This window comes from Cavia porcellus, unplaced genomic scaffold (genome assembly GCF_034190915.1).
Source record: "Cavia porcellus strain 051 isolate PalLab524CR breed Dunkin Hartley unplaced genomic scaffold, mCavPor4.1 scaffold_27, whole genome shotgun sequence".
Lineage (NCBI taxonomy): Eukaryota > Metazoa > Chordata > Mammalia > Rodentia > Caviidae > Cavia > Cavia porcellus.
Window position 1 is genome coordinate 22,814,426 of NW_026947510.1, and position 15,568 is coordinate 22,829,993.

Below are 15,568 nucleotides of genomic sequence, written 5' to 3' on the forward strand. Positions count from 1 at the left end.
ATCTCTAATACTCTACAGATGATAAGTAACTGAATGAGAATGGCTGCATTCTTTTTTCCACTCAAGTAGCTTTTACAATAAACCATGTAAATTAACATTTATACTAATATACATACCTTGGGGGTGAATTTTAATGGTAGAAAAATTACATCATGTTTACCAGCTATGTGCTTTAAAAATAAGCCTAAAAGTACTGCTTTTATCGCATAAAATATTTAGAGCCTATGAATGATTTCTGCATCAACGGATATGATCATGTGACTGCTGTCTTTGGCTCTGTTAATATGGTATATTATGGGTATGGATTTACATATATTGAACCACCCCTACATTTCTGGGATGAATCTAAGTTGGTCATGATGTATAATTATTTCAAGAGTAACACAATCACACTTCAAATAAAATCCAACTGTGGACTGAAAGACCATATATAAATTAGTTCTTAATAGTCTATCTGAGCTCTCTCCTATCTCCCTTTTACATCTCTCTCACAGTCTTCTCTGGTTTTCTGGAGTTTGTAGGGTTTTCCTTTTTCCTCTTTTTAATCTTTTTTTCCTTTTAATCTTTTTTCCTCTGGTTTTTAACTCTTTTTTTGTTCTTTTTGCTTGTTCTCTTCTGCTACCTTTACTTAATACTATTAATTTCCTCTTACTCTTAAACAAGATCCTTTTGTCTTTATTTTTTTTCTCCTTTTTATTCATTGGTTAATTCTTCAAATTTTCCTTCTTTCATTCTCCCATACACCACCCCTCCACAGTTTTACTAGTATAACCATTAAGTTTTATTAATCTTTAGATAGTTAACTCCATGCTATTACTATGTAAGTCTTTTACATTAATGGAAATATAGCTGTTGCACTTAGTAAAATATTTACTGTATGTCAATATTTGGTTTTAATATTCATGCTATAATTATAGATCTTTGCTATGGCTAAGAGTACTACATTATTTCTTCTTATGGTATATTAATATCCAATTTTTCTTCAATGCTATTGCTGCTAGTTTAGTTGTTATTGCCAGACTGGCACAGATGTTCCTATTAATAGGTTTTCTATGTATGCCAGGATCTAGATTACCTTTGTGTCATCTATAGCCAGTAGTCCATGTCTAGAGAATAGGGTGTTGGACAGGTGGTCAGGTTTTTGGTACAGAGGCAAAAGCCTATAGTTAACCATGCTCAGAGTGCATCACTAAAAAGCAGACATTTACTACATAGACCTCCTTATTAGTAACAAAAGTCTTTCCACTGTAAGTACCCCTAAACCTCAACACAAAACAAATAGTAGAAACATGAGAAAACAAGCTAACAAAATACCTACAAAAACCCCCAACTCCTCCAAAGTAAAGAGCCATGAAGCACTGAGAAAGAGAAAATCAAAAGCCATGCAACTGAATTACTCAAAAAGTATCACAGGAGAGTAAACAAACAAACACATACCACTAAAGTGCTCAGTGAGCTCAAAAAAGATTTAACCAAACACTTGATGGACTTTCCAATACAATCCGTGAGTTAGTACACAACACTAACAAAAAGCTAGATGAGCTAAACAACACAATACAAAACATTAATGACCAAAGAAGCAAAGAATTAGAATCCATGAAAAAAATATCAAATGGGAATCCAGGAAATTAAAAGATCTGCTGAAAGTATGGGCAGTAAAAATGACCAGTGTGAGGAGAGAATGTCATAAATAAAAGATAAAGCTGGGGCTGGGGATTTAGCTCAGCGGCATCAGCACTTGCCTTGCAAGCAGGCGGTCATGAGTTCGATCCCTGGTACCGGTAAAAAGAAAAAAGAAAAAAAGATAAAGCTGCTTCCAGAGACTCATTATTCATAGATATTTTAAAAACAAAAGAACATTGCAAGATCATGACTTCAATTCCTGGGGGAAGGGAGGAGAACATGAAAAACGGGAAGGTGAGGGAATTAAAAAAGAATTATCGTGCTGCCAGGCATGGTGGCACATGCTTGTAATCTCAGTACTTAGGTGGCTGAGTCAGGAGGACTGTTGCAAATTCAAAACCAGCTTAGGCTACGGAGTGAGGTCAAGGCCAGCCTGAACTGCTTAGCGATATCCTGCCTCAAAAAGCCAAGAAAAGAGGACTGGGGATTTAACTCAATGGTATAAGCGCCTGCCTGGCAAGCACAAGGTTGTAAGTTTGATCCCTAGTACCCTTTCAAAAAAAAAGAATTAACATTCCCATAATCCCAGCACTCAGGAGGCTGAGGCAGGGGGATTGCTGTGAGTTACATAGGGAGGACAGCCCAGTTACACAGTTCAAAGCAACCCTGAACTACATGGCCTGTCACAACACATCCCCCTCCCAAAAAATAAAGAATTAAAAGGTGTTATATAGATGTCTCAACTTCCAGGGCAGCCTAAACTGCTTCATGAGACTTTGTCTCAAAAAGACAAAAAAAAAAAAAAAGAAGTCCCAACTCCCCATGGGAAATGTAATCACCATATATATATGGGGAGGGAACATATATTCTTATTCAAAAAAATAAAGAATTTTTTTTTAATTGAAAGATGACCAGTATGACTGGAAAGAAGCAGCCAATGGAATGAAGCTGCAACAGTAAAAAGACAACAGCTATATTACACTGTTTCTCAGACCTCACTAAGAGATTTGTATGTCTTGGTTTGTTTACATTACTACAGCTAAATTCAACAGACTGAGTGACTTACAAATAACACATACTTATTTCTCACAGTCAAAGAGACTATACACATATTTCCAAGACCGAAATTTGGAAATATGTGTATAGTGTCTAATGTGTGTCTGTTGCTGTATCCTCCTATCATAAAATTTGAAGAAGCCAGGCATAGTGATGCATGCCTATAATCCCGGCACTTAGAGGCTGAAGTAGGAGGATCATGGCAAGTTCAAAGCCAGCCTTGGCTCCACTGTGAGTTCATGGTTAGCCTGAACTACATACTGAAACCCTGTCTCAAAAAAAAGAAGCTGAAGGGTAAGAGAGCCAAACTCACTTCTTTGAACCCTTTTGTAAAGGCATCTAATCCTATTCATGAAGGTGTTATCCTCTGACAAACACCTCCTAAAAGGCCCCATCTTCTCCACTCACCACTATAAGGTTTAAGTTCAACATGAATTTTGGAGAAACAACAGCATTCAAGAGTACAGCAATGTATTTCTGAGAAATCAATGAAACATTTTTAAGTAGGGCAGTCCAATGAATAGAGGTCTCTTTCAAAAACACAGCGGCTTAGCTGGGCCTGGTGGTGCAAGCCTGTAACCCCAGTACTTGGGAAGCTGAGGCAGCAGGATCATTACAAATTTGTGATCTGCCAGGCTGCAAAGTACTCTCAAGGTCAGTCTGAACTGTACAGCAAGATCCTGTCTGAAAAAGACAAAAAAATAAATAAATAAACAGCTGGGGGTGGAAGGTGTGGTGGCACCTTCCTATAATCCCAGCACTCAGGAAGCTGAGACAGGAGGATAGCTACAAGTTCCAGACCAGCCTAGGATATGAAGTAACTTGAAGGCCAGCCTGAACTGCATAGTGAGACCTTGTCTCAAAAAGCAAAAAAAAAAAAAAAAGAAAAGAAAAGAAAAGAAAAAAAGCAGCTACAGTGTCAATAAAGGATGAGGAGGAAAATGGTGATATAAAGAAGAGAGGAAGTTACAGCATTTTCTAAGCAACAGATAATATTTTGAATGCTTGGGTACAGTAAATACAGAACAGGCAAATAAATATGGGTCATTTAAGAAGAAATCAAGCCACATTGGGAAGCGGGAAAGGAGGGGAAGAAGGGAAGGTGGCAGCAGTGGCTACAACAATACTGTCATAGATGGTGCAGGAACATAAAAGTTTGGAAGATTCAAGAATGAGACACACAGCTGGGGATGTAGCTCAGGGACTTAAGCACTTCCCTGGTAAACAGAAGGTCGTGAGTTTGATCCAGCGTACAGAAAAAAAAAAAAAAAAAAAGTATGATACACAAGTGTCCGATAATTGAGTGAGTAGACAATAGTAATAAAACTTGGGAGAAGGTGATGAGTTCAGTTTCTATCATCTTTAAGGCTTAGGTACCTATGCAAGGGATGCAGCTCAGTACAAGTGCTTGCCTAGCAAGCACAAGGTCCTGAGTTCAATTCCTCATAACCCCCTCAAAAAAAAAAAAAAAAAAAAATACTTGGGTACCTGTGATTCAAACCTAGATGTCCCAAGTTGGGGTTCAGATAAATGTATCAATCTAAACCTCAATGGACAACAGATCTAATTTGGCAACGCAGATAAAAATAAATAAAATAATTTAAGGCAATGTGTACTATAAAGTATTTCAATGCAAAGCTACTATACAATTCAGAAGCAAAAAGAGATCAAGAGCCAGAGAATAGTAACAACACAGGAAAGAAAGTTTTCACAGAAGACTGAGAATTAACTTCAAAAGAAGAGTAAGCCTGTTGTGGTGGGGCATGCCTACAATTCCAGTTCTGGAGATTGAGACAGGAAGACAGTAAATTTGAAAACAGCCTAAGCAATATAGCCTAGTCTCAAACCCAAAAACAAACGAAAAGTCACCAGGACTGTGATCACACATGTGTAATCCCAGCTATTTAGAAGGATGAAGTAGGGAGATTACAAATTCAAAGTCAGTCTGGTCAACTCAGCAAGACCCTCTCTGGAAAATAAGGATGGCTGGGGATGCAGTGCAATGGTAGAGGATGACCTGTAGGTTCAATCTCCCTCAAAATAAAAAATAAAATACAAAAAAGAGAGAGAATGTGCAACCATGTAAAATAAAGCTGAGAAAACATAAATTGACAATGGAAGTAAGTGTTCAATGAATTTTGCAACATAGGAGATACTAAACATAATTTTATGTTGTAGAGATGACAAGCTAGATAGCAAAGGTTATAGAGTGAAATACAAAGTGAGATAGAGTGAGTACAAAGATGTCAATAATAGTTTTTAAACAACTAGTTAATCCATGAAGGAACACTTGGGTCAGTTGCTACATGGGTATATAAAGTCAAGGGAGAGTGTTCTAATGTGGGAAAGTGTTGAAATATTTCAATTCTGGCTGTAAAAATTCATTAGAGAGAAGAATAGAAAGATGTAAGAAAGGCAAGGGTGGATGGGACGCAGGCCACTTTTCCTCTATTATAACAAGAAAGTAGAATCACAGGATGGGAGAGCATGCCAGCTGGTATGAAGATGTAGTGGTAAGAAAGTATAGGTCTTATATAATGAAGTCTATTTCTCTACAAAATAAACAACAAAAAAGGAAAGAGTCAGATTTCAAAAGAGAGGAGAAAGTCTTAAATAGTTTATGGTGAATGGAAAAAATAAACTGACAAGGCAAAAATGATGAGCTAGGCTATGTTAAGAACCTGAGTGATAACTATGATTTTAAAATGGTATCTATACACACACTCCGTTATACTGCTTTTTAAAATAAGCATTTGTTACTCTAAGTCTTAGGGTGCTAATATTTGAAACAAAGAAGTACCTTTTTCTACATGATGTATATTAATATATTTATCTTATTTAAAAAGAAGCCATTATTCCCCAGTGTCTAAATATACTACATTCTGAAAAAGCTTCCACACTTGCCTGTTTACAGAAAAAAAACTAAACTGTAACAAATGCAATTTTATCACAGCCTGTAAAAATGATCACACAAAACACATCAGGAAAGTAATAAATGTAAATTAAAGCTTTCAGTAACATTTTTCACTAATACTTTTGTTCCCTTTATGTTTCAAGTAGATAAATAAAACTCGGATCCAGTTAAAAATCATACAAATTGTGCCAGGGGCTTAGCTCAGTGGCACAGGATCTTGTGCTCAGCAAGCACAAGGTCCTGAGGTCAATCCCCAGTACCAAAAAAAAAAAAATCACTACAAATGTCCAAATAGGCATCTTGCATCCTCTTTCAATTAAACTTTAAGTAAGAGGGGCTGGGGATTTAGCTCAGCGGCATAAGCGCCTGCCTTGAAAGCAGGCAGTTGTGAGTTCGATCCCTGGTACCGATAAAAATGAAAAAAGAAAAAAAAAAAAAAATTGAGGAAACTTTAAGTAAGAATAAAATTGCCATTTGATTTAACAATTAAAACAATCTCATTGAATTATTAGAATAATTTTCAGTTTTTAAAATGTAACATGGGAGAATACTCATTACTCATCCTATTTCATACAATAATAACGATTCAAGAACTAAAAATGTAGTCAATTGAGATCTTTAAACAAAACAAAAAAATCTTTCAAAAATAAAATACAGCTGAAATATTTTCTACTTTCGTGTACACAATGAGTTTACCAATTGTATACCATACATATTTTTAAAGGCCATTTACAAGCGTGATATTACAAGAGACTTGTACTATCTAAACCATATTTTGTATTCCTAAAAAGTTTTAAATATGTGCAATTATCTAATATTACTTTGATAACTAGAGAAAATTATACATGAAAGAAAACAGGGAGGTATGAGAGGAATACATCTGAAAAGAGACTAACCATGAGCCAAACATTGTTAAAATTATGTAATGAACACACCTAATTCGTTATATCATTCTTTCCATTTCTGAATATACTTGAAATTTGCCAACATGAGTTTTTAATTACTATCTAATAAATTGTAGAATAAAACAAAATTAGTTCACTTATACTTTAAGCCATACTTATATGCACTATTCCTACCAATACTCCTTAGCCAACAAAAAACAATTCCACAAACATTTGCAAAACATCTATGTATAAAAATTTTGCTAAGTACAGATACATACAAAAATTGGAAAATATTTAATATTCCCTTCCTTAGGATGTTTTGTTTTGCTTTCAGATTTTGTTCACAAACACGGTTCACTACCCACTACTTTTAAGTTTTATTTCATAAATGAAGAAAACTGACTCAGAGTAGGAGCACTAAAAAATGTCTTCTTTCAAAGAAAGAGATATTTACTGTTTGTATAATCAAGCCTACTTCTTTTTAAAACAAATCTCAGCCAGGGATAGTGGGGCATACCTGTAATCCAAGCAACCTAGAGACTGAGTGATAAGGGTCACTGTCTCCACCCCTAGGCTGGTCAAATCAGTAATCTGAAGGCCCAAATCTCAAAATTTTTAATGTAAAATGGAGTTCAGATGTAGCTCAGTGCAAGATTAAGCTGGCTCAATTCCCAGTGGATGGGGGATAGATATCCAATAATTTCCATTTTCCTAGGATCTTACCTTCTCAAAGATTTTTTGGAGGGAGGGGTAGTGCTGGAGATTGGGCCCAGGACTTGTCAAGAGTTTTACCACTAAGTTAGATCCCCAGTCCCTCAATAATGTCCTTTTTTTTTTTTTTTTTTTGCACCAGGGATGAAACTCACTACCTGGCACTTGCCAGGCACACACTTGTACTCCTGAGCTAAATCCGCAGCTAATGGTGTACTTTTTAAAAACAACCCCTAATTTATTACCATGTTGTCTTTTTAATTAAAGTGTAAATCCAGGTTACAAAGTGAGTTTAAGGCCAGCCTGGAATAGAAAGATTCTGCCTCTAAACAAAAAAATCTCAAACATCTGGATTTTGGAGGCTATGGCAGCTTGAGATCAAACCGTAACTTCAAAAACATTATTAAAAAAAACTAAAAGCCACACATGGGAGTGAAAACTTGTAATCCCAGCACTCCGGAGGCTCAGGCAGGAGAATCGCTGTGAGTTCAAGACCAACCTGGACTACATAGTAAGTTCAAGAACTGTCTGGACTACACAGAAAGATCCTGTTGAAAGAAAGGAAGAAAAGAATAGAATCAAAACTTTTTAAATGCCCCCAAATTATCATTTAATTCCAATTTTTACTGCTTTTCATAGCGATATTATTTTCATAACCTCCTAATGACTCATGCAACCTCTTGTGCCAGTACCAGCATTCTTCCTACTATATTCTTGCCTGTCAACTCACAAATGTCTAATTCTTAGAACATAAGCTCAGTGAAGATAAATGTGGCAAGAAGATACACAGAAAAAAAAAAGTAGCTAGATGTTGAACTACCCGAACATCTCTGTCCCCTTAACAAGTATTAGTATTACCCACCATCTAAATGGACTAATCAAAGTGCCCTATATAGAACTTTTTTTAGTATTAAAGTTACAAAAGGAAAAGAAGAGAATAAAGACATTGTTTTAATACAAAATGTTAGGCAGACAGATAGGTATTAGCACGCCCAAAGGACAACAATGGAGGAAGGGTCCAAATTACCAACTGTTACCAGTTAAGAAATAGAGACTTCAATGTTTAACATATTTATAATCATTCCCTGGGTCTCAGACCTAAAGTGAGCACGATGACATTTTAAGATTGCACATTTCTTTTCATACCTCAGTCTAGAACAAAGCATACAGCATTCCTGGCTGCCATAGCCTACAATGACATCAGGAAAGAAAATGTTTAAAGACCCTCCTGCCTTGGACTGGAACCTGGTTCAAATTAAGAAGTTACCTTTTGTAAGTTTCTTACATGAATAACATACCTACGGAAACAATGACCCTCTAAAAAAGAATACAAGACATTTTGCAATTTCAGGAGCAATCTTCCTGTGTATAAAAAGGTATCCAAACTCACTTGGTTAGGATGCCTTTGTGGCATCACCTACCTTCTCCCTTGAAATTATCACTCTCTATATATCTATTTTACAATAAAATAGACCTATGCTTTTACAAAGCTGCTCATTTGCCTGGACTGAATTCATTAGTCAAAGACACAAAAAGAACAAAGGGCCAAGGAAGTGTGGGGCCAGTTCTTCACTGTGTCAGGATCCATCTTCAGATGACACAAACCTCCAAATAATATGCAGCCTTTCAAAATATTCTTGTATTTGCAACTTAAAACTCAAAATACATTTTTAAAAGAAACATTGCCAAGAGATTTGTGAGATTCCCAGATCTGCCCAAAGAGTCTATTTACTCCATGACATCCCTGAACTAGTCTGAGTTCTAGATTCATTCAAGTGGAAACTGTGCTATGAAAAGTGCATAGGCTGCAGAGTATGCCAGTTAGAAATTCTGTCAGCCAGCTACTCACTGCATGATCAAACAAAATTTTTTAACTTTTCAAGTCCTCTAGTTTCATCTTCAGGAGAGCACTGCCTATCATTAACAGTCTGTATGGATTAAATATAACACAACTCAACTAGGAGACTGACAGTAGGTATTCAATAAAAATAATTAATTATAGTCAGCCCTCCTCATCTGCAGGCTCAGCAATTGTGGATTCAATCAACCACTGATTCAAAATATTCAAAGAAAAAAATTGTATCTGTACTGAACACATACTTTTTTCCTTGTCCTTATTCAGCACAGTATAGTATATCAAAACATATAGCATTTACAATGTATTTATAAATAATCTAAAAATGATTTGAAGTATACAGGAGGATATATGTAATTTTATTTCATATAGAGACTTAAGCACTTAGGAATTTTGGTACCTTTGCAATGCCACAACCAATCCCCTATGGTCACTGAGGTCTGTTATCCTCTTCATAAATTCGTTTTTTGTTGTTTTGTTTGTTTGTTTCTTTTGCTTTGGTACCAGGCATCAAACTCAGGACCTCATGCTTGCCAGGCAGGCATTTATGCTGCTGAGCTAAATCCCCAGCCTCACAAATTCTTTTTAACCTCTATATTGTAGTAAGTGGCCCATTCAAGATTTAGTAAAAGGAATTTAGGGTTTGGAACCTGAAAATCTAGGTTTGATTCTAGGCACTCTCTATATAAGCTAGTGAACTTCAGGTTCAATATTTAATGTCTCTGAACACAGATTACTCAACCAATACCAGGACAAAAAAAAAAAAAAAAAGAGTAAAGAGAGAGTGAGTGTGTGTGTGTGTGTGTGTAAAGGACACTGAGAGAGAACACCGTGCAGCGGCACACCCACACCTATAGTTCCATCATCTGCAGCTGGGGATGCTGAGAAAGGAGGTTTCTTTAAGCTCAGAAGTCTAAGGCCAGCCTGAGCAACACTGATTATACAAAACAAAAAAACTGGTGGGCAAGAAGTAGACTTACAGTAACTAAGTGACACAGTTTATAAACTGATATAAACTGTATAATACCAGAAAGATTAGTTTTTACTAAATCCAAAGTGTTCCTGCTCAAAAATTACCTGCTTTCCAAGATTAAAAAGCAACTGTCATGGCATTGAGTAAAGCAAGTTAAACCACCTAATTCTCAGTAATACACATCTACTGCCACTAACAATGATGGCAAACCTTATTTAGAACTTTCAGTGACAACAACCAATTACACCATGTGGTCTATGGTTTACAACCACTGGATTAGAACACACTTCCTAATCCAAATGAAGTTCTTCAACATTATTTTTAATAAGTCTCTATAGTTGTTTCTTTTAGTTTTTTGGGTTTTGTTTTTTTTTTTTTTTTTGGTACCAGAAATCAAACCCTGTGCCACTGACCTATATCCCACCTCAAATGAAGTTGCTGACAGAATTCCAGCCAGATAATTTAAAAGTTAAACTGTATAGAAGACTTTTTTCCTTACCCAACCTAACAGTCCAGATCCTAAGAAACCATTCTTAAGCATTTTTTTAAGAACGGTCTCACTGTGCAGCCCAGGCTGACCTCAAACAAGTGATAATCCTGCCTCAGTCTCCTGAGTGGTAAAACTGTAGGCATGAGACACCACACTCATCTTCTTAAGCAGTTTCTACTCCACTCAGCTTTCTTTCCTTCCTACTTCCCAAAATAGTTCTCATAGGAAAGGCAGTAAGAACTATAAAGCAGAACAAAGAAAACTGACAAAGTGTGTTCAAGTTAAGGAGTGACTAGCCAGAAGTATAGCTCAGCAGCACAAGCACTTGCCTGGCAAGCATGAGGTCATGAGTTTGATCCCTGGTAATAAAAAAAGAGCGACTGTTCTGGTCATAATCCACCAGAAAAATTCAGTTATGTCAAAACAAATAGAAGATAGAAACAGCAAAGGCATTTCTATAGTTTCTTTAGAGAAAAAAAAAAAAAAAGACTATTTTTAGAATTATTTATAACTTTCCCCCCATAAAACTCTGTCTGGCCAAGCATGATGGGGCCTGCCTATAATCATAGCTCTCAGAAGGCTGAGGCAGGAGGATAATTCCAAGTTCGAGACCAGCCATGTGCTACAAAGTGAGAGCTAGGCCAGCCTGAACTGCACAGCCAACCCTGTCTTACTAAATAAATAAATAAATAAATACCTGTCCAACAAAGCACAACAGCACACATACTCTGCAATCTTCAAGGCTGAGGCAGAAGGACAGCAAGTTTGAGCAAGCCTGGGCAACTGAGTTCCTTATTGAAATCCTATTTCAAAAACATTTCATAAAAATTTTTAAGGACTCAGTATGGTCAGTGCAGAGGCCCTGAGTTCAAGTCTCAATACAGAGGGGGCACTCACTGTAAGTGGAATCTTTTAAGAACTTTGGCCATTACTAAAACAATTTAATAAAGTCTGCGAGATTCAAAAGAGCTAATACACTGCTACATGGACTCAATTGTATTATGGCCAAAAAAGAACATCTCAATAAAACATAACTGCATTTTCAAAATCTAAGAAACAAGAAATTGAACTCATGAAATTTAAAAAAAAAAACACTCAAGCAATAACTCAACCAATAACCACTCAACATAGGTACAAAAAATATTCTCCACACACAAGTGACTATAAACTTCACATAAAGAGGGGACAGGAGTTTAGCTCAGCAACACTTAAAAAAAAAAAAAAACTCCCCCCCCCAAAAAAAAACTTTACATAAGAGGAGGTATAAATTTATGCCAGATATTATTCACAGCTCAAACAAAGTACAGATAGCATGCAAAAAGACCTCAACAGATACACAAGGGCATTTCCAGCAGCACTTGTACTTCAATCACAGCACCTACGTCAGCAGCGCCACCCCCCAACACATGAACATCCACTAGTCTTCTGATTCTGACTCCTTGTCTAAGCCCTGCAAAAAGGCAACAAGTGGCATGGGTCAATCACGCAGCCCAAAGTTTAAAAGACTATTAAGATAAATAAGCACAATTACGTACAAATTTCATCTTTTTCACTAAGATCAGAATACCTCACTCAGGTTTAGGACCACCAAAAAAGAAAGAAAAAAACAAAGAAAGCAAGCAAACTTGAGGGCAGGAACAGTGGTCCTTGACATCATTGTCTAACACAACTTACCTTAATCAGGGATATCATCAGCAAGTTTTAAATTGCTTCAAAGTTACACTATAGTGGCAGGATAAGGAAAAGAAAGGAGTGAAGGGGTAAAAAAAAAAAAAGTATTCAGCACACAACTAGCTAAAGAAGTAATAGTCAACAGACAGGTTAAAACAGGTTAGTTACCAACATCTGCCAACACACAGCAGTTACCACACCACATACTTGTAAGATTACCCAACATGCAAAACAAAAATGAGCCACCCTTCAAGCGGCAATCTACAGAGAAGACAGAACTTTTCTACAGTGGGGACAATTTAACTTCTTGGGTTCTTCCTTTTAAATTTTTGAGCAAAATAAGTTCACTTCCATTGCAAGACTTTTCTTGTAAAGCTGAACCAAAGTTTTCGTATTTTTAATACCGATAACCTACACGATCACTTTTACATTTGCGAAGTTTCCACATTCGAACAATTGTCCAAATTATACAAGATTTCAAAAGTTTTTAAAAGAGAAATATAAAGCTTGCAAAAACCAAGTAATACAGTAGACAAGGCAGGCATTCAACAAGTTTACTTAGCAGAATCCCTAAAGTAAAAAGCTTGAAAAAAAACAAATTCCTAGTGCAAGTGACAACACAATGTTACTAACATGGAAACTGCAAAATATTATAAATGTTCTGAAAACATTATCTTCCTCTAAAAATAAAGAGAAAAATCTTTCGACAACATAGAAACCATTCGTTCTTAACGTTGATAATCACACAGGGGCACTTCTTTTATAAATACTTCCGGTACTGAACTGCAATAACCCTAATCTTCCAAAGCACATTTTGGTCTTGCTTTACCAATCACAAGTTAAATTTTTATGTCATTATATTGACACAAACTGCTGTTGTACTCTCTTCGTTTCTGCTACAAACTGTTGAGTTTACAGAACTAAAGATCTACAAATCAAATCACCATTTCCAACCATCAAAACTAAAATCAAACAACCTGTAACTGCCATAAAGTTCCAAGAATCTTCTAATATGGTAACAAAACTTGGTATAGCACGTTGAAAAGCTAAACAAATGTTTGTTAACTATCTAGATTCCTCTCCTATACATTTTACTTAAGAGGGAAACCTCAGAAAATAGGAACCCAGCAAGGACACCATTCTATTTTGTTACTCAGGAAACCAACAGTAAGAACTTGTGGAGGAAGACAGAGGATTGCAGACATTCTTCCACGCAGCTAACAATAATTTGTGTTTATAATAATGAGACTATAGGATCGTGAGGCGGAAGTGAAAATGGGGGGGGGGCGGTAAACCCCTACTTGAAAATGGACGAGCAGGCAGATTTACAAACCCTCAAAGGAATTTTTCGATTCACTTCTCTCCAACGCCCTCCCCACGCCCGCTTCCTTCTCTCCTCAGGGAGGTCTGTGTAATATGACTCATGACAAAATTTTTAAAATAAATAAATAATTAAACACAGACGGACAGACACACCCTCTGGGCCGAACTGACATAATCGCACCCACCCCGCCCTGCGCGACGCGCACCCCATTTCTCCCTGGGTTCCGCCGCCGCCCGGCCGGCGCCACCTTCCCCGCGCCCCGCTCGAGTCCCGCGTCTCAGGAGCAGCGCGGCGGGCGGCGGGCGACAGGAGGCGGGCGGCCGGGCCAGGGCCGGTGGTCAGGGATCCGAGGGCGCCGGCCGCAGAGCGGGACCGCGGCGACTCCGGCCGCTCCCTCGCCCAGGTTTCCCTCCGCTCCGGCCAGCTCCCCCACCGCGGCCACTTCCTGCGTCGCAGCCCAGCCACCCGCCTTGCCCGCCGTCCGGCTGCGGCTGCGGCTGCGGCTGCGGCTGTGGCTGCGGCTTCGGTTAGGTGAGGTGAGGTGAGGAGAGGAGAGGCGGCGGCGGCTGAGGTAGGGGGCGCCCCGCAGCGCCCTGCGGGTCCCCGGCCCGGCCCGCGCTCCTCACCTGTATGTAGTTGTTTTCACAGTAGTCCGCCACCCGGGTCAGGTTCTGGTAACTCTCTATCAGCGCCCTCTTGCCAGACGGAATCTCCTCCTCTAGTAACATCTGCAGCTCTGCCATTTTCCACTCCTCTGCATCGCTTCCTCTCGCGTTAAAGAGACAGAGGCAGCACGGTCCGCGACCGCTCAGAGCACCTCGCAGCCGGGATACACACCGCCTACCGCCCTCCCGCCTGGTATTGTGGGACGGCACCTCCTCCTCTTCCTCCTCGCTGTCTCCGCCCCGTTCCACCCACTTCGCACGGCTGCCGGACCGCATTCTTGCGCGAGATTTCATTTCTTCCCTGAGGCATGGCCTTCCGGGAATTGTAGTCTCTGGTTGGTGGGCAGCCATAGAAAGCGCATGCGCCCAGGGAGCCTCCAAAACATAAATGGGAGAAGCCTAGAGAGCCCAGAAGCAGCTTGTGCAGATTTCAAAACCCGCGTGTTCTGGCAGCTCCGGAAGAGGGCGACACGAGTTGATTTTAGAAAATGGTAGCCTTCAAAAAGACTGTGAAACTTAGTCAATTTGTAAAATGTAAAGTGACTATTGTAAATTGTAAATCAGATACTCATTCCGATAAGAATTAGAAATAGAAACTCCAAATCGTTACTTCCTCTATATTCTGAGAGATAATGTAACTCGGGTTTTACTTTCTAAACTTCTACCCTCATCAGTTCATTTAGAATTTAAGAAACATTTCTCAGTTGCCAGCTGTATATCAAGCAATGTGCTAGACATTGAGGGTACAAGTCGAGGGAAGAGATTCCATACCCTTAAAGACTTTAAAGTGTGTGCACCCAGTTTGTAATAGCCAGATCTTGGAAACAACCTAAATGCCCATCAATTTAAGGAATGAATAAAAAAAAGATGTGGTATTTTTATACGATGGAGTGCTACTCTGCCATAAAGAAGGATAAACTGGACACATTTATAGGTAAATGAATGCATCTTGAGAACATATTCATTAGTGAAGTAAATAAGACACACATGCATAAACATTGTATTGTTTCATTAGTGTGAGAAACAAAGAAAAAACATGTATATGAGTATGCATATGTATATAAAAACAATAGGTAAGATAGTTATACTACTGATTTCTCCCAAGTTTACTGATGAGAAAGATTTGTGCTGGTATGGTTCAGACAATTGAATGCAGATGTCCTTTGTACTCTGGGTGAATGATTTGGTGATACAATGCTCAATGTATGTACCATTGCGGCCCTTGATTAACAAGTTTTGAAATTTTGTTGTAGGGTTTTTTCCCTTCTGTTTTTTAAATTTTTATCATTGAAATAAAATAGATTTTGGGGGGAAAAAAGTGAATGCACAACCAGTCTTGCTGGCCCATGTTAGAGACTGAGACAAGATAATTTCGAACATAGTTTGGGCAATGTAGCAT

At 38.2% G+C, this 15,568-nt stretch overlaps 1 protein-coding gene across 8 annotated transcripts in view; it reads right to left on the reverse strand.

The window, feature by feature from the left end:
* Abi1 (abl interactor 1) overlaps positions 1 to 14,394 on the reverse strand; it is a 122,424-nt gene extending 108,030 nt beyond the window's left edge. For 4 of the 8 annotated variants that reach the window (XM_063238049.1, XM_063238045.1, XM_063238046.1 and 1 more), the window contains exon 1: positions 14,131 to 14,391. In XM_063238049.1, coding sequence (XP_063094119.1) covers positions 14,131 to 14,247 — 117 coding nt within the window. In that variant the 5' untranslated portion in view covers positions 14,248 to 14,391. Of the gene's footprint in view, positions 1 to 14,130 lie in introns of all 8 variants that reach the window. The other 4 variants (XM_063238050.1, XM_063238051.1, XM_063238048.1 and 1 more) reach the window with 4 other exon arrangements.
* Between the last annotated feature and the right edge of the window lie 1,174 nt (positions 14,395 to 15,568).